General features: G+C 41.5%; 1 protein-coding gene across 3 annotated transcripts in view; it reads right to left on the reverse strand.

Moving 5' to 3' along the window:
• Positions 1 to 534: 534 nt before the first annotated feature.
• Positions 535 to 20,368, reverse strand: part of cfap300 (cilia and flagella associated protein 300) — a 36,066-nt gene continuing 16,232 nt past the window's right edge. For 2 of the 3 annotated variants that reach the window (XM_072578239.1, XM_072578238.1), the window contains exons 6-7: positions 7,700 to 7,766; positions 535 to 1,232 (exon numbers count right to left, since the gene is read on the reverse strand). In XM_072578239.1, coding sequence (XP_072434340.1) covers positions 1,101 to 1,232; positions 7,700 to 7,766 — 199 coding nt within the window. In that variant the 3' untranslated portion in view covers positions 535 to 1,100. Of the gene's footprint in view, positions 1,233 to 6,408; positions 6,485 to 7,699; positions 7,767 to 20,368 lie in introns of those variants that run through there. The other variant, XM_072578240.1, reaches the window with a different exon arrangement.

Genomic DNA, 20,368 nt, shown 5'->3' on the forward strand with positions numbered 1-20,368 from the left:
CTGGCAATCAGATAGATTAATTTAGGATATCTGTTCAGCATGGACAAGTTGGACCGAAGTGTCTGTTTCCGTGCTGTACATCTCTATGACTCTAGAAACTTGTAAAAGCTCTTATGATCCACTTTTATGCTTATGACTGATTTATTCTCATGTTCTGCATCTTTTACTTAACCTTTTTTATTAACTTTCTGGTGGCACTTTGTTGGTTTCTAAAACACACTTAACGATCAGACTTATTTGTACACTTTGCAACGTTATAAGCTTTTTTGTAGGCCTTATGATTCTTATTCCATGCACTTGACCTGCTCAATTATAGGGACAGTGGCCATGAAGCCAATAATTTGGCCCGGTGATACCAATGTCATATGGTTGGAACTGGAATCCAAAAATACTATTGCAAAACTGGTCAAGAAATGACAAAAAATTTTGCTTTTTACGTTTAATCTGCACTGCTAAAAAAAAACTGGCTATTTATTTGTTGCCATATCAAAAAAGGTTCCAGGGTAAATGATGTCTAAAGCAAGTTTCATCAAGTTACATAGAATTGCAATTTATTACAAGCATATATAAATTACATTTCAGATTGATTTCTATTATCTCAGAAACTCAGAATTATTATAGAATTACAGAATTGTTAAGGTGAAGAAGGAGGCCATTCAGTCCATCTTGTCTGCAGCAGACATGTTAAAGAAAAAGTGCTGAAAGTTTTTAGATGAAAAGAGTGGAGTTACATCCAAATAATGTAATGAGTAATGTAAAGGTAAGTTACACAAAATATATATTTCATAAGATTCACATATGCCAGATAATAACACTATAAATTATCCCAGAAGCAAACTCTTGTGATAAAAGAGTCATTAATAAACTTTGCTATTTAGCCAAATGAACAAGTTAAATAATGTACTTTGCAGAATCTTTGAAGCTGCCTACCATTTCTCACTTTGAATTCCAATTAAATGCAAAGATATAGAAAAAGAAGTCTGAAATATCGAAACAAATAATCCTTCATTTTACTTCTTATAACACAATGTTTTCACCATAGAACATTTTCAACTAAATAATCCACTTGTAATAAGATTAAAACAAAGGCTCTTTAAACATTAATTGCAGAATAATCCTCCTCCAAAGCAATGGTATAACACATGGACGTGACATTTTAGAGGATCCACAATTAGATAGGCAAAGGTCTGTTCATGCTTGTTTGTGGAAGGGTAACAAATGCCATATTCATCCTAGTGAAAAATGATAGACATGAACAATTAGTGTCACTGTTTCTCACATTTTCACAAATATAAGTAACAAAGCAACATGAGTTTGGAAGGCAATAATAATTATGTAATACTTAGGCAAATAATTATGCTAAGATATGAGTATGCTAATTCTCAATATGGATCCATACTGGAAACACTGTTGTTTGTGATTTACATAAATGATCTGGAGGAAGGTCTAGGTGGTCTGATTAGCAAGTTTGCAAATGACACTAAGATTGGTAGAGTAGCAGATAGAGAAAGGGACTGTCAGAGAATGCAGCAGAATAGAGGTTGATTGGAGAGTTGGGCAGAGAAATGGCAAATGGAGTTCAATTCAGGCGAATGCTAGTTTATAGAGCACATTATACAGTAAATGGAAAAGCTCTGGTTGATGTACAGAGAGATCTGGGTGTTCAGATCCATTGTAATGTGAAGGTTGCAACGCAGGTTGATAGAGGTCAAGAAGGCATACGGCATGCTTTCCTTCACTGGACAGGGTATTGAGTACAAGAGTTGGCAGGTCATGTTACAGCTGTATAGGACTTTGGTTTGGCCACATTTGGAATACTGCATACAGTTCTGTTCGCCACATTACCAAAAGGATGTGGATGCTTTGGAGAGGGTGTAGAGGATGTTCACCAAGATGCTGCCTGGTATTGAACACGCTAGCTATGAAAAGAGGTTGAGTAGATTAGGATCATTTTCATCAGAAAGACAGAGGTTCAGGAGGACCTGCTTGAGGTCTACGAAATTATGAGCGGTATAGACAGGGAGTGAACTGAGTAGATTCATTTGGGGCACCTCTAATGGCAAACAATATGAATGGGATATCTTTATCCCAGTCATTCGGGTAATCCTGACAGTACACTCTTAACATGGTCCTCAAGGTCTGATGCCACCTTTCTAAAGCTCCCTGGGATTCAGGATGATATGCACTGGATTTAAAGTGCTGTATACCTAAGCTATCCATAACCTCCTTAAACAGCCTAGCAGTAAAATTTGACCCGTGGTCTGACTGAATCTCTTTGGGTAGCCCATACTGTGTGAAGAAAACAACTAAGTCCTCTACTACCCTTTTTTTGCCTTGATACTCCGTAATGGAATTGCTTCTGGAAATCTGGGAGACACATCCATTATAGTTATCAAGTACTGGTTCCCACTTTTAGTTCTCGGGAGGGGACCTACACAATCCATTATAACCCGTGTGAACGGTTCTTCAAGTGCAGAAGTTGGCAACAAAGGGTCTGGTTTTATTACCACCTGTGGCTTACCTACCATTTGGCATGTATAACACGTACAGCAAAAGGTAACCACATCCTTGTACGTTCCAGACCAATAAAAATGTTTTTGTATCTTACCCTGAGTCTTTTGTACCCCTAGGTGACAGGTAGTTCATGTGCTACCCGTAACACCTCCTGTCTGTATGCTACTGGCAACCATCTGGTGAACTTTGGCCCATTTCTCCTCTGCACTAACCTGCCGTGGTCCCCATTTCCATCTAAGAATTCAATCTTTCAGATGATAACCCTCTGGAATATTCTCTGTCTCCTTTTTGGAGTATGCACCCATATATATATCTTTTATTGTCTTGTCTTGCTGTTGCAAGTCCCTTAGCCTTATGTCAAACAGGGTGTCCGCTGAGTGAACCTCAATTCCTTCACCTTTCTCTTTTCGCTTCATGCTGTGATTTATGATAGTGGGATCTTGTTACTATACTGTCAGGGAAAATACCAGGCTATTTCTGTTTTAACTCCTCAGTTTCTTGGTCTTCCTTGGGCTTCTCCACAACAAAGGGGTGTCACTCCCACCTTGGATCCTGCCAAATCATTTCCAAGAACAAACTGAATTCCTGAAACTGACACTCTGTCAATCGCTCTCACTGTAACTTCCCCAGTCTTGAGCACTCCAACCTGATCTTATATAAAGGAACATTAAATATCTGTCCCTCTATCCCACTATTTCCACATTCTCGGGTTACAGATCAGAAAGGGTGCATGTTCACTCATCTTTAACCATTAGGTCCTGTATCTGTCAAAATTGTAACTTTTTGTCCTTCGCCCTCTGTTCTTTCGGAGTAAACTTTACCCACAGTGGCAAATTCTTCATAGAGATCAAGTACTAACTCCCCTACCTAGACTGTGCACTCTCCTGCAGCTCCTCAGCCCTTCTTGGACTCTCCATTACTACCTTCACTAATGCCACTGGCTTAGCTTTTACCACATCTTTTCCCACAATGCCTTTTATTAGCAACCAGCACTGTGTCTTTATATGTCCTACTTTACCACAGTGGAAACACCTGAGGCCTTTCACATCCTTTTCACCCTCTTGGGCATCTTTTTTATATCCTGTGGTAAACTCTGCCCAGTGCTCTCTACTCTTTCTTTCATAGTGTAGGATCTCCGTTCTTCCAACTTCTGTCCCTCACAGGATGAAATTCTGGCCAGAAGCTTGTCTTATGCACCAACATGTACTCATCCACTAATTCTGCTGCCCTTCTACTTCCTGAATGTTCTGTTCCTCCACGTGAATTCTTACCATTTCTGGAAGTGAGTTTTTAAACTTCTCCAGCAGAATAATCCCTCTTAGAACCTCAAAAGTCCTGTCTATCTTTAAAGCACATACCCATCGATCAAAATGACTATGTTTAATTCCTTCAAACTCAACATAGGTCTGACCTGGTTCTTTCTTTGTGTTTCTAAGCCACTACTTCTGGTACCAATTCATAAGCACTTCAAATAGCCTGTTTAACCTCTTCATAATCTCTTGACCTCTCATCTGACAGCGCGGCAAACACTTCACTAGCTCTGCCTACCAGTTTAGTCTGAACTAGCGTTACCCACATGTCCTCTGACCACTCCATCTGTCTCATCAATATTTCAAATGAAATAAAGAAGGCTTCAACATTTTTCTCGTCTAAATGTGGCAGAGTTTTGACATATTTGTATCTATCAGTACCTTCTCTTTTAATCTCCATTCTGCCAACTTGACTTTGCTGACTAAGTCACAACTTCTCAAGTTCAAATTTTCTCTCTTTTTGCTCAGCTAAGAATCTTCTCTAGCTTTCCTTTACCTCTATCTCACTTCTCTCTCTCTTCTCTCTCCCTTTCTTCTCTCTCTCTTTGCTCAGCTAAGAACCTTCTCTCTCTCTCTCTCATTCCCCTCCCTCCCTTTGTTTATCTTCTCACTCCATTTTCCTCAATTGTAGTTTAAGTTTTTTCTGCCTCTACTGCACTTGTCTGTTTCTCTGATACACCTAAGTGTTTGAGTAACTCCCTTACAATTTCAGCTTAATTTTTGTCCATGGTAAAACCCAAATCTAACTTATTTGCTAATTCTAAAAGTATGGCCTTTTTCTTTACTTCTAAACTTTCTTGGCAAATTTGAGAATCATCTTCAAATCCCAGATCCTCTTTTGCAATTCTAAGAGCCATTTCCCTCACATTTAATTTAATCAACCACAAGTTAACGAAAGTAAACAAATTCCCTCACCTATGTTTTATTTAAAGATCTGAGACACTAACCTGCAAGTATTTAAATCTACTGGGCTTTTCTGTAGCCTCAAACCCATTCAAGTCTGTTGAAACCAGAGCAAATCCTGGACGAGCCCCCAAACAGTTACGACACAGGTAAACCCATCCGGTTAATTTAAACCAGCATCACAGAAAAGATTTATCCTGCGCAGTAATCTGTGAAATTTGAGAGGCCACAAACTATTCCCAAAAGTCACTATTTAAAGTAAAAAGGAACAACTTTATTTTTTAAAGTCTAACAGAGAATTAACAACTATTTCCAACTCCTTTACTAACCTATCTTTTACCTCCCCCTTCTACAATACTAGCCCGATAAAACTTCCAATTAAGATTTACCAAAAAATTCAAAGTTCAAACCCAGCAGCTGTTGAATCTTCTCTTTGTACTTCCTCTGTAGATTTGCTCTCCAGGGTGTTTTTCTCTGTGTAAACACCTTCTCCAGGCAGGTACCTCTTACTAGCAGCCTACATCTGTTGGTCTTTTGGCAGTTCTACTCCAACTGTTCAAATTTTATTTTTGGTTTTATACCCCAAAGCATTGGTATTGATGTTGTCAAAATACCAAATTCAACTTGATTGGAATTTAGTATTTTGGGGCATAATCTAAACTGATTGGCTGAATTCACATTTATTTTGTCTCCAGGCAACCCAGCTCCTCTAGCTGTTTGACCAAATTTTCTAGTACTTTGTATGCTTCTCTAAGTCCTTGCTAGCTTTCAACTCTCTTTAAGGTACAGTACCCCTTACACCTTCATAACACTAGACATGAATGGGCAGGGAGCAGAGGGATTACAGATCCTTAGAAAATAGGTGACAGGGTTTAGATAGAGGATCTGAATCAGCGCAGGCTTGTTTGACTGAATGGCATGTTCCTGTGCCATAAGGCTCTTTGTTCTTGTTCTTGTTCTTAAATGGTAAAATCATGACCATCTTCAAAATTGCTTTTATTTAGGATTAAACAAGACAAAAATTCCCAGTGACTGAATGAACAAAGATATTGCCTGGTTTAGCACTGTGACATAAGATAAGGTTTGAATTGAATAGTTGATCACAGTTAAGATAATACTTAAGTAGAGTGTTAGCATGAATAAACCAGGGAGTGCAGAAAAAGCAACATAGCTTGGATTTATTGCTAAAAGGAGACATTGTATGAAAGTGCAAGTACGCAGAATGTGAGGGAAAAGCATTGCTAAGACAGGCAAGCTCTGACTAATGTAATGCTGCATGAATCATTGGTGGGGCCTCAGTTACTTACAATCTATATTAATAGCCTAGAGAAAGTGATAGAGGGTAGTGTATCGACATTTTTTGACACTACAAATGCAAGATGTAAGGAGGAAATAAGGTGGTTGCCGAGGGATATAAACATGTTAAGTGAGGGGAAACATTGTCAGATAGAGCATAATGTGGGGAAGTATGAGATTTCTTAACATGGTCATTCGTATAGAAAATGCCTTTTTTAAAAAAGGTGTAACATTTGTAAATGTTGATTTTCAGAAAGCATGGGTGTACTCATATATGGAATGTTGAAAGTTGGTATACAAGTACAACAAGTAATGAATGGTAAACAGCAGGTTGATCGTTTTTGCAAGAGAAATGAAATTTAAGAATTAAAGAAAGAACACTTGCCTCAAAGCCGGTATGGACAAAGGTTCATTCGATTCGCTCCTTTGGTAAGAGCCTACCAAAATTGGATTTATAAGCCCTGGAATTTAGAAGAATGAAAAATGAAGCCTGCCAGAGTTTGAAGGTTGACCCAGGGAGGTATTTTTCCCAAAGCTAGGAAATCTCAAATACTGGGCCATAGAGTCAGTGATTGTGGGCACTCTGTCATGAATATATTTAAGATTGAGGTAAACAGGTTTTTGGTCCCTCAGGGAATGAAGAGATAAGGGAAGCAGGCATGAAACTAGAATGGGGACCAATGAAGAGTCATGATCACCCTGAACGACAGTGCACATTGTACAGACAGAATGGTTTCCATCCACTCCTATCTCACATGTTCACATCAGACATTATTTCACAATTATTGTCAATGGTTTGATTTGGTAAGAGGTCAAAATACTGGATGGAAAAAATAATGAATTATTAACATAACTTCAAAGTTTGTGAGAAGATTTGTAGCTCGGGTGCTCGTTGTTGTGGTTCTGTTCACCGAGCTGGGAATTTGTGTTGCAGACGTTTCGTCCCCTGTCTAGGTGACATCCTCAGTGCTTGGGAGCCTCCTGTGAAGCGCTTCTGTGATCTTTCCTCCGGCATTTGTAGTGGTTTGTCTCTGCCGCTTCCAGTTGCCAGTTCCAGCTGTCCGCTGCAGTGGCCAGTATATTGGGACCAGGTCGATGTGCTTATTGATTGAATCTGTGGATGAGTGCCATGTCTCTAGGAATTCCCTGGCTGTTCTCTGTTTGGCTTGTCCTATAATAGTAGTGTTGTCCCAGTCGAACTCATGTTGCTTGTCATCTGCGTGTGTGGCTACTATTAACATAACTGTGTTATGTTCTTTAGTCTGCTATTTTAACTCAAGGTGGATGGTTAGCTCAGTTGGCTGGACAGCTGGTTTGCAATGTAGTGTGATGCCAACAGTGTGGGTTCAGTTCCTGTACTGACTGAGGTTACTGTGAAGGACTGTCCTTCTCAACCTCTCCCCTCACCTTAGGCATGGTGACCCTCAGGTTAAGCCATCGATTGTGTCTCTCCAATGACAGCAGTCCTACGGTCTGACAGCATGATGGCAACTTCAGTTTAGTTGTCGATACTGTTATTTAAAATGGTAATTCTCCCATTAATGTAATAGACTGGAATTCCATATGTATAAATAATGAGTAAATTTTATACCTAGGTTCTATCTTTGTAAATTAGCACATCAGCCACAAACTTAAAGGAAATCAAAACCACAAATTGTAATGGAATTGATACTTACATTGGCTATAACCTTGAACACTGTGGAGATGATGCGTATGTCTTTTGCGTCAGGATCCTTCTGTACACTACAGGAAAACAAATTCTGGTTCAGTATTTTATTGTGTTTTATAGTAAAGTGATGTGCTATAGTACTATGACAAATCTGTTTCTGAAATGCTAGTGTGACGTCCTTTTTAACTTAGGCTATTGTCAGCAAATACCTTCCACTTCTCTGGGTAAATCTACTAAACAATCAGAGAATCCCTACAGTGTGGAATTCAGCCCATCAAGTCCACACTGACCCTCTGAAGAGCATTTCACCCAGAACCATCCTCCTCCCTGTAACCTTGCATTTCCCATAGCTAATCCATTTAGTCTGCACATCCCTGGACATTGTTGGCAATTTGGCATGGCCAATCCACCTAACCTTCATACCTTTGGATTGTGGGAGGAAACCGAAGCACCTGGAGGAAACCCACACACACACGGGTAGAATGTGCAAAGTCCACACAGTGGCCTGAGGCTGGAACCGACCCTGGGTCCCTGGTGCTGTGAGGGAGGAAGACTAACATTGAGGCACTGTTTTCTTGATTTTCTAATTGGGGCTGTTTCCTGTCATATTTTGAATTAGTGTAACAGTACCAAGCATCACAGCTGCTTAACAGGTTGATTGGACAGCATTAGAGACCTACTGAGGTGGGTCGGCTATGGCAATTGTATGCTAAATACAATTTCAAGTAACTGTAAAAAGACAGTATGGAATCAGTTAAATGTGTCACACATGGAATGAGCTTGGGGAACAAAAGAAAAAGACATGAGCCAGTGATTGGGGAGCTCAAAACCTATTACATTTCCATCTTTCCTTGGTTCTGATGCACCATGGTCATCCTGAAACGTTAGCACTGTTTCTCTCCACAGACACTGCTTGATCTACTGAGTATTTCCTGCATATTCAGTTTTTACTTCAGATTTGCAGCATTTTTCTTTTGTTTTAGAAATAGACATTCAGCTAAAGAGAACAAATGGATTCAAGAGGTAACAAGGTGTACGAGGATTTTCCTGTGGGTTTGGAGGTAGCTGCAATGTGGTTATCTTCCTCAACGACAGGACAAAGAGAACAACCTCTCCAACCCAGCAGACACTGTGGGAAGTAACTGAGGAGTAGCTACAGAAGTCACCAGATTGTCTGCAGGCCATGGACAGGGAAGCGTAATGACACAGAAAGCTGCAACATCAAACTGAAAGATGCCAGGTCCCATTCTTTTACTGATTTGGCAGCATCTGTGGGGAAAAATCAGTGTTTAACGGTTTGGGTCCACTGACCCTTTTTTCAGTTCTGACCTGAAACATTATCTCTCATTTCTCTCCATAGATGCTGCGAGACCTGCTGAGATTTTCCAGCAATTTCTGTTTTTGTTTCTGACTTCCAGCATCCATAGTTCTTTTGATTTATTTCCTCCATTCTCTACTTTTGTGGTATTCTCCGGTCGTGTTGCACTCATCAAAACAACACACCTTCCAGCTCCACTCATTCCCTTGTGTCCAAAACCTTAACATTCCCCTTCACACTCTTTCGATTGCTCAGTCAGCCCCCGTAAACACTGTCCTTCCCTCCTCCACAATCTTTAGGAATCATCTTGTTTCTCTGCTTTCTCTCACTTTCGGACAGCACACAACTTGGTGTGAAGAACTAACCAACAGAATGGTTGGGGTGGGGGGGGGGGGGGGGGGGGGGGTAGGGCAGAGGGACCAGTGGGGATGGAGAGTTGTTGGGCCTGGTCTTCCAATGATACAAACTTTATTGGACATTGGAAATATATGAAAAAAAGACTTGTATGTATACAGCATTTTTCAGGACATCGATGTGCCTCAAGTAAATAAAGTACATTTGAGTCTAGTTACTGTTGTAATGTAGAGGATGTAGCAGACAATATATGCTCAGAAAACTCCCTCAAACAGTAATGTGATGATGACCAGGTGTTGACGGAGGGTAACTATTGACCAGGACACCAGGTATAACTCTCTTGATCTTAAACAGGTTAAAAAGGCACACACTGGAAGCTTTTCATCCGGCACTCATCAGGACTGAGCTGCAAGAAGTCAAACTTACAGAGAGGACACTATCTTCTTCAGCATGTGAAGATTGGTTAGACCATAGTTGGCATGGAGATACAGCAGGAACTGTCAATCTTAGCTGAAAGGAATACCCAGAGCAGACTGGTAGACAGTTCTCACTGAAATAGTAGCAGGGATTGGCAGTCTCCATAACGTTTTAGAGCTGAAAATGTGTTGCTTGAAAAGCACAGCAGGTCAGGCAGCATCCAAGGAACAGGAGAATTGACGTTTCGGGCATAAGCTGCCTGACCTGCTGCACTTTTCCAGCAACACATTTTCAGCTCTGATCTCCAGCATCTGCAGTCCTCACTTTCTCCTCCATAATGTTTTACTCAATAAAGCATTGTGCTGTATGGACAGATACTTTCACTACACACCATTATTTTTAGAATAGTGCTACTGGATCTTTTGCATCCAGACAAGTAGGCTGCTGTGGTCTTTGTTTAATATCTCATCAAAACCACAGACGAGAGAGTATTTCCTCACGACTGCATTGAAGTGTTAGCCTTCAGTTTTTGCACAAAAGTGAAACCTGAACCCCGGACCTTATGACTGACAGCTGGGAATACTGACAGCTCAGCCAAGATGCAACTTGTGGTTGTGGGGATAGTCGGAATATTGAAGAGGTAGTGATGTAGTCTTGTGGGGATCGGTAGGGGAGCTGACTGTGAGGAGGTCAGTGTGAGTGATTGTGCAGTCAGTCCTGTATTTACTAAGAAATAAGACTTAAATTTTCTTTCCTAACATTTCCTGAGTATCTATTCAATGAAGTACTACAAAATTGTGCAGTCTTTGACTCTAGCTCACAGTCAGAGATCATCAAGGAGGACTGGGGAGTAGGCTAATTGCCTGTGAGAAATTTAAATGTCCTGGGCAATTGGCCCACAGGTCAGCACATAGGGACTTCCACAATCTGACAGATATATTGGATTGTGATTTCAATATCCAACAATCTAGAGACCAGAAAATCAGAGCTAAAGCCCCTTACACTTCCACAACATTATGTCATAAAACTCCTGTCTCACCGAGAGGGTGGAATAAAAATACTGCCCACACTGAATGCAGCTCAATCAAATTTGCCTGGAATGTTAATGATTGTTACTGATTGTGTTAGTCTCTGCTTTGAGCCTGTTAGTCTTAACTATCAATCTTCTCACCATTTGGGCAGCTTTTTCATACATTGGCCAAAAATGGATGGAAAATCTAGCCATTAAAAATATTTTACAACATTCCCAGCATCATGAAATGTTCTACAATGTGGAAACGTCTGGACTTCTAAGGGTCACATTGTAATGGGCTTCTTAATGTTACTTTCTCTCAGAATTCAAAACTTTGATTCATGTTTATGGCTCTGAAAAAACTATACATCAGTTTCAATAAATCATTGTAATTTCCCATTGCTCAGCAAGAAAGGGCTGTAGAGACATGCACTAAGCCATTCAATCTGTGCCAGCTCGGAAAGAGCTATCCAGCCTAATCTTATTTTCAAAGGCTTGATCTGTCATTTTGTACAGTCAAATGTATATCAAAATACTTTTTAAATAAGGTGAGGGTTTTTGCCTCAACCATCCTATGACCCAGCTGCTGACCCACACCATGCTCTGGTGAAAAGATTTCTCCTAACCTTCCCTCCAATCCTACTGGAAGTAACTTTAAATCTATGCCTGTTGGATTAATGGCCTCATTGTTAAGGGGTTCTCCCAGACTTTTGAGACCCGTCTTAATTTTATATGCATCAGTTAAATTTCCCCTCAGCCTCTTCTATTCCAAACAAAAGAACCCCAGCTTATCTGATCTTTCCTCATGGCTGAATCTTTCTAGTCTGAGCAACATCTTGTGAAATTTCCCTGTACCCTCTCTGAAAAGAGCACATTCCACTTGATTGGTAAGGAGATCGAGGGTTACAGGAAGAAGGTAAGGGAATGGCATTAAGAAACATGTCAGCCAGAATCAAATAGCGGTGCAGACTTGATGGTCCAAATGGCCTAATTCTATTTCTGTGTCTTATGCTGTTATGGTCTTGTAATGTGATAATTAGAACTGTATGCAGTACTCCAGCTGTTGTCTAATGAGCATAACCATCCAGCTCTTCTATTCTATGCCTTAGTTTATAAATGCTGAAAATATGTTGCTGGAAAAGCGCAGCAGGTCAGGTAGCATCCAAGGAACAGGAGAATCGACATTTTGGGCATAAGCCCTTCTTCAGGAATGAGGAAAGTGTGTCCAGCAGGCTAAGATAAAAGGTAGGGAGGAGGGACTTGGGGGAGGGGCGTTGGGAATGCGATAGGTGGAGGGAGGTCAAGGTGAGGGTGATAGGCCGGAGTGGGGTGGGGGCGGAGAGGTCAGGAAGAAGATTGCAGGTTAGGAAGGCGGTGCTGAGTTCAAGGGATTTGACTGAGACAAGGTGGGGGGAGGGGAAATGAGGAAACTGGAGAAATCTGAGTTCATCCCTTGTGGTTGGAGGGTTCCCAGGCTGAAGATGAGGCGCTCTTCCTCCAACCGTCATGTTGCCATGGTCTGGCGATGGAGGAGTCCAAGGACCTGCATGTCCTTGGTGGAGTGGGAGGGGGAGTTGAAGTGTTGAGCCATGGGGTGGTTGGGTTGATTGGTCCAGGTGTCCCAGAGGTGTTCTCTGAAACGTTCCGCAAGTAGGCGGCCTGTCTCCCCAATATAGAGGAGGCCACATCGGGTGCAGCGGATGCAATAGATGATGTGTGTGGAGGTGCAGGTGAATTTGTGCCGGACATGGAAGTGTCCCTTGGGGCCTTGGAGGGAGTTTATAAATATCAGGAACCTTTTCAGATAGACATTAATGCAACAATTAAAAACAAAAGCTGCAATTTCCTTTGTTCCTAACTACATTTTAAAATGAACAATGCATGAATGCTATAGTGCCATGGATAACATAAGTCTAAAATCAATGGTGGAATCTCCCTTCAAAAGCAGTGACACTAAGACAAGGCTGTGTCTGAAACAAACAATATCAGGCATGGTACATATGGCACTGTAATTCAACACACAGTTTCTAAGCTTGATTGTATAATTGCCTACATTCACTTTATTTCTTGATAGTTTATATTGTGGGTTGAACAGATTCCATGTTATATCCTTGTAAATCAAACTGCAATATCTGGCATTATTATTGAGTTTAACTTGAATGCATTATGCTGGTTGGCTGGTGCATTACATTTATAACTTGGGGCACTGGGATGAGAGACTCCACAGTGTAAGGAGAAGTGTTGGCTTAATGGAATTAGCATTGGACTATGAATCCGGAGACTCAAGTAATGGTCCAGGGAGCTAGCTATGGCTGTTAGTGCAATTTGAATTCAATTTTTAAAAAATTTTGGAATTAGGTGTCTAATAATGTTGAAACCCTGGTCAATTGTGGGTTCACTAATGTCCTTTAGGGATGGAAATTGCTGTCCTTACCTAGTCTGGCCTTCGTGTGACTCCATACCCACAGCAATGTGTTTAAATGGAAGGTTAGAAGTCTGGAAGCATTCAGCTGGATGTAATGATATTGAGCAAATGGGATGTGATTCATAGGATTTTGGCAACAATACTGAAGATTGGTGCTCTAGAATTAGTTGTACCCCCACTCGAACTGTTACAGTCCAGATAAAATACTGGTATCAATCCAACAATGTGTAAAATTGCCCAGAAAGGTCCTATCCACAATAAAGCAGGACAGCTCCAACCCAGTCCACCTTCTACCATCAGTAAAGTGACAGAGGAAATCGTTGATAGTGCCCCCAAGTGGCACTTGCTCTGAAATAAGCTGCTCATTGATGTTTACTCTGGGTCTGCAATAGCCTCTCAGTTCCTAATTCCATCACAGCCTTGGTCCAAGTGTAAACAAATGTACTAAAATCCAGAGGTGTAATGAAAGTGATTTCCTTCAACACTAAGGCTGTGTGACATTAAATATGTCATCAAGAAGCCTTACAACTCACTGGGGTAGCAGACTATTCCCAGTGTCATCACAAAAGTTAATGCTTATAAAAGAAATACATAAAGCCCCCAAACTACCTGATTTTCAGACTCAGTTTGATAGAAATCATGGACCAGGTTTCTGTAATTCAGTATTAATCACAGAGATTTAGATTCTGGCTACAAGTAAACAATTAAACTCAACTACGTAAACTGTACAAATTAAAGCATACACACAAAGCACAAACACAAATGCATGCACACACACACACAAACACACACACACAGACATACAGAGACATACACACACACACACACACACACACACACACAAACACACAAACACACAGACATACACACATACAAACATAAAGAAAGAAAAGAAAAACACATGGGCTGAGGGACAACTGGAAAAGCAGACCCGTAGTCCTTGGTCACACGATCAGCCTTCACTGAACCTGAATTGGTTGTTTAAGGGCCTCAATGACCAGTGGAGTGGGAAGATCGGACATGGTCTTCCTCACCAGATCTTCATCCTGGTGGAGTTGGGGAGCTACAGGGTTTGGCACTGCCACTGCCCTTACTGGATAAATGTCCTTTCTGTCTCCAAGCTTGCCACTTCTTGAGGAGATTCTTGAGAAGATTGTGTCCAATGTTTCAGGAAATAAAACTGCAACATAAAGTTACAACTTTAAAATAAAAATACATACCTTTCAGAAACCTGAAAGTTAATCTTGAAGTACCACAGGTTAAAAAAGAACTTAAATTAACAAAGGAAAATAGCTAATAAAATTCCTCAAGTCATAATTTTAAAAATATGATGCAGATAAAAATCTGCCCTGATATTAGCCACCTGGCACTTTGCTTAAACACTTAATGCATATTCTTAAAATTCTCGGTTACTTTAGTTGAGATATTACCTAAGCTATTTTAAACAGGATAATGTCTAAGCCAAAATAATTTTAAGCGAGTGTATTAATTGCTTGCACTGTAATATTCCACATTTATTCCCAGATGTATTATATAAACTGATACACAAAGCAAAATGTTCATGTTATTGTAGCAGGATTTAAAATATGGAGATTTTTACTGTAACTTACTGTGCTACATGGTGTTCTAACTGCTTTTTGAGCAGAACATTACGTCTAATGAGCCATATTTAAGGTATAATACAAATGTATTTCACACAATACTTGTGGCTGGCAGAAACAAAACTGATTTAGCTTGGGGGAGTTTCTGTGGGAAACTTGGAAAATCGATTTTTCCCACATGATATGGAGTTTGGGCTTTGTTTCCACTTGGGTGGAGAACACCTGAAAGCTTTAGCTGCAGGTAAGTTAACTGCTGTTGTTAACGTGAACATGAGAGCGGAAAGGTGAGGAACTGATCTTCAATACTGAGCTGGGTGTGTCTAATTCCAAAATCCCAGACAGGGGTGTGAGGTGGTGAGGCAGCTTGATAGACCAGGGAAGTTTCCCAAAGGTATTTTTGCCTCCTTTATGTTACCAGGCTTTCTGTGGCTTGGGAAATCAGGTTAGACAAGATTAAAATTGCCAAGTAAGCAAAAATCAGTAAGTTTCAGGCTTTTTAATATATTTAAATAGCTAACTCTGGCTTTCCACTTCATGTCACATCTCAATTAAACATGAAATTGGGCTGCTTGGAGGTGGTTTGAGATTTTTAATGTTTTAATATCTCACCTGATCCAACAAAGCTGATTTTTAGCCTTAAACCTCAGGCAGGATAACAACTTGCATTGTATACAATCTTTAATGTGAAACAACCCGAGAAATTTCACAAGTGAAGACCAGACATTGAAAGAATGTGGGGGAAATGGTTAGGGAAGGTATGATCAGAAAAGTAATTGCACACCACTTTTTATTGGGAGACAAAGCAGAATGGTTTAAAACAAAGTGGAAGGATGTAAGTTGGATTGGAAAGCTGGAAGCTATTACAAAAGTAAGGCAGAGAAAGTTTATTCAGGAATTTGTAATTGAAAACGACAACTTTCTATAAAATTAACTGAAGAATGTCATCACCTGGTTCTTGATTTGAGGATGACCTATAACTCAGGTTCATGGTTTCTGCACTGGGTCTTCATGTGACTGAATAGATTGACTCTAAGCTCACACGGCTTTGCTCATGAGGCAAGTGCTAGCCTGATCTATTTGAATTAGAGCGCAGTACTTGTTCTTTTTCAGCTGCAGGCTTCCTCTATTAAGGCATTTGAATCAAAGCACGACATAGTTTGATGGACAGGTTGTTGTTGCCATTTTCAGCCAAGCTCCTCCCACTCATTTATGTCAACGATCCTGTGCAATAGAAAACACTTTAAAGAGTCTCTGACCGTCCAACTCTATTTTGATTTAATCCCTGCCCTCCCTTCACTGTTTTGATCACACAGCATTGCCCTTTGATGTGAAGGGCAGTGCTTGTCACTGGCCACGCGGGTGTTTCCTTGCTTCCTGGTGGTGGAAACTGATTAAAGATTTGTGCACCTTGTGTCTCTCACCTGCACACACACATGGGTGCTGGGGAAAAATAAGCACTACCGCAGTTAGGAGGTAGAAAAAAAAATAAAAAAAGAAAAAATAAATAAACACAGGAATCAAATAAGCACTACCACAGTTAGGCGGTAGTGTGGGGGACAAAAAGTAGGAGTGTTAGACATCCTATTCAAAAAGAAAAAAAAATCTCTGAAGCATTGTCCAACCTTGGCATCCTGGCCATTTGAATGTTGAGAAAACAGGATCTATTGAGAGAGACAGTTCTGGGCCATCCAGAAATGGTGTCTAGTCCATTGTAGTTTATTTTATTGGAGTTTTGCCTGAAAATGAACAGAAAAAAAGCAGGAGAAGAAGTAGATCATTCAGCCCATCGGATCTGCTCTACCGTTCACTAAGTGCAGGAGCTTGCTTGAAAAGGACACCAGAGCTGTTCGATAGGTCCTCCTGAGAATGAAGTGGAGGCAATAATGATGAAATTCCTCCAGCGCTCATGCTGCTGATGTATGGGGATTTACATCTCATTACAGTGTTCAACTATTGATGACAAATGCACTGTATACTGTTTACTATGACTTTTGTTGACTTGTGGAGACTTTTGTTGTCAAAAACTCTCTGCTGTAGTTTGTAGAAGGTTGGATTGATGCATTCCTTCCATAGATCCCCACCAGTCTAGTGGAGAGGTTTCAGTGACCAGACAATGATCTGACTGATGCTATAGTGAGCTCCTTGCTCCTGTCAGGAATGGTCACAGCAACAAGGGGAGGTGCCAGATTGATTTAGTTCAAAATGTCCTCAATGGCCAAACTGGTAAAGAAAGACTGTGAAGAATAAAGAACTTTGGAAATATGATAGTGAGCTAATATTTGAATTGAACATGGAATTGCAGATTAACAGCCACTAAGGAAAACATTGGAGAAGCTAAATTTGTAGATGGGAAATGAACAGTTGATTTCTGAAGCAATAGGGTTTGAGCTAACCAACATGTTAAAGGTGGAAATAGATAGACCTGGTAATGACTCAGAGCATAGGGTGGGGGAGAGGAGGTGAGAGGAGTTAACACAGCTCAGGGAACAGCCAGGAAGGAGGATGAGATCATGAGCTATGTTGTAAAGTCTCTTGTAGGAATAAACCAAGATAGGTCTCCCTCTTGTATACATTGATTAGAATCATGTTCATGTTAAACAGATAACTAGACATCGCAGCTATGATCATGGAGCTGAAAAGATGGAAAGGCAACAAATGGTGTTGGCATTCAAAAGAAAATTGATGCCGTTAATACTTGTGAGTCTTGATTTAGTGAGGTGTTACCAACTGCATGGCCTTACCAACTGCAGATATAGTCTCCAAAAGACATTTAAGAACAAGAAACATGGCTCCCGACTGGAGGTGGCCTCCTGGAGTCATCCAGGCTTTAGAGACCTAAGCATAGCATGCCAGGTCCATGTAGTCAGGAACACAGCAGGAAGTCATCAGACAAAACATGAAAGTTTGCAAGTAACAAAGCATTGGCTGCGCATCAGCGGAAAAACTTTCGGGAAGGTCTTAACAAATTGGGAGGAGGAAGGAGTGTGCTTTCGGAACAACCAGAAACAAGGTTCTGCCCCAAACAGGACATCAGTCCATTCAGCCCAGTTGCAGCATTCACTCATCACCAACAAGACTGCATCTGGACACCACAGCAACTCTCATTTAAACCGAGAAGCAGTAGGAGCACAACAAGAACAGGTGGGGGAGGAGGGGGAGGAGGGGAGGAACAGGAGGGGGGAAGGGGGAGGAACAGGAGGGGGGAAGGGGGAGGAACAGGAGGGGGGAAGGGGGAGGAACAGGAGAGGAAGGAGGGGAGGAACAGGAGGGGAGGATGGGGAGGAGGAACGGGGAGGAGGGGGCGGAGGAACGGGGAGGAGGAACAGGAGGGGAGGACGGGGAGGAGGAACGGGGAGGAGGAACAGGGAGGAGGAACAGGAGGAGGAGGAACAGGAGGGGAAGGAGGGGGAGGAGTAGGAAGAGAAAGATTAAACATATTGATGCTGTGGGTTCCGGTGCTCTCAAAGAACATTCCTCATTTCATAATCACTCAACCAGTATCAGGAGACTTTCTGAAAAACTCTGTCAATGTTTCAGTAACACTCGAACAACACCTCTTTCACATACAAATTAAGCATTTCACCTAAAACAAGTAAATGTTCTCCCCCATCTCAGTAAACACCTTGTAGGGAGGAGAGGTATTTGGTCATATTGCTAGGGGTCCTTTTTGGTCAAAATAGGAGGAATACCTAAGGCCATAAAACCCACAGGAAGAACACACTTCCTGTACTCCACAACATACCGAGTACAAAGCTCGGTACAAGATTAATAGCTATTGCAGGAACTTAAAATAAGCCTTAAATAGGATTATCATGATTACAATGCAACAACTGTACTGTACAACAAAATTTGTAAACTAGGCCTAGAGACTGGATGATGTGGGGAGACTGGAACTATCTGGTCAGGTCCACACCCCCCAACAACGCACGCTCCCATCCTGACACCCTCCCCTGCCACCGCAGGAATTGCAAAACCTATGCCCACATCCCCCTCCCCCCACTTACCTCAGTCCAAGGCCCCAAAGGAGCCTTCCACATCCATCAAAGTTTCATCTACACTTCCACACAGGTCATTTATTGTATCCGTCGCTCCCAATGCAGTCTCCTCTACATTGGGGAGACTGGATGCTTTGTAGCAGAGCACTTTAGGGAACATCTCCGGGACACCTGTGGCCAACTCTCCTGCCCACTCTGCTGAGAACATACAGGTCCTGGGCCTCCTCCATCACCAACCCCTCACCACCCGATGCCTGGAGGAAGAACGCCTCATTTTCCGCCTCGGAACAGTTCAACCCCAGGGCATCAATGTGGATTTCACCAGTTCCCCCATTTTACCCCAGTTCCAACCTGCCAGCTCAGCACCGTCCTCATGACTTGTCCCACCTTCCCATCTCTCCTCTCCACCCTCCTCTCCAATCTATCACCTTCATCCCCACCTCCATCCACCTATTGCACTCTCAGCTATCTTATCCTCAGCCCCCCCCCCACCAATTTATCTCTCTACCCCCGAGGCTCCCTGCCTCTATTCCTGACGAAGGGCTCTGGTCCAAAAAGTCGATTCCCCTGCTCCTCGGATGCTGCCTGACCTGCTGTGCTTTTCCAGCAACACATTCTCAACTAGAATAAAACGCACCAACATTGTCAGTTTTGACAAGTGCTTTAGTTTATCGGGCCCTGGTAAGTTTTACAAGTAATTTTACAAAATTAAGAAACTGCAAAATAAACATGTTTTAATTAACTCCTTTTCATTTCAAATTTGCCATTGTACATGAGATTTGCAACTCCCAGTGAGGTGCAGTGAATTAATTCTTAACAAGGATCCTTAATTCCCTTCAATGGTCCTCAGTAAAATGTATATTTTCATCATAGTTACTGCAAAATCTTTCCACATCTACCACATAGTTTCAAGTAACAAAAGTATGATTGTGAATAAATATAAACTGAGTATCTTTGATGCATTAATTGCCAGTATATTTCTGATAGGCTGAACACATCACAACAGTATACACATTTGCGAAGGAAAGATTCACGTAAATATATCATAAATAAAGGAATGAAAAAAGCAGGGGTATGCTTTGTGCTGTAACATAACTTAGAGACCTTCTGATGATCTGATGGCTGGCACGGTGGCTCAGTGGTTAGCACTGTTACCTCACAGCGCCAGAGACCTGGGTTCAATTCCCACCTCAGGCGACTGTCTGTGTGGAGTTTGCACATTCTCCCTGTATCTGCATGGGTTTCCTCTGGGTGCTCTGGTTTCCTCCCACAGTCCAAAAGATATGCAGGTCAGGTGAATTGGCCATGCTAAATTGCTGTAGTGTTTAGTGTAGGGGAATGAGTCTGGGTGGGTTGCTCTTCGGAGGTTCGGTGTGGACTTGTTGGGCCGAAGGGCCTGTTTCCACACTGTAAAGTAATCTAATCTAATCTTACATTGCTCATGGCTCATTCTTGCCATTTATCAGATTCCTTAACTGCAGCTGTGCAAATTATTCTGACACCTTCATACCTTTCAAACACTGGGACTCGAACTGGTCCCTTCTGTACATCTCC

Source organism: Chiloscyllium punctatum, chromosome 9, assembly GCF_047496795.1.
Source record: "Chiloscyllium punctatum isolate Juve2018m chromosome 9, sChiPun1.3, whole genome shotgun sequence".
NCBI classification, from domain to species: Eukaryota; Metazoa; Chordata; class Chondrichthyes; order Orectolobiformes; family Hemiscylliidae; genus Chiloscyllium; species Chiloscyllium punctatum.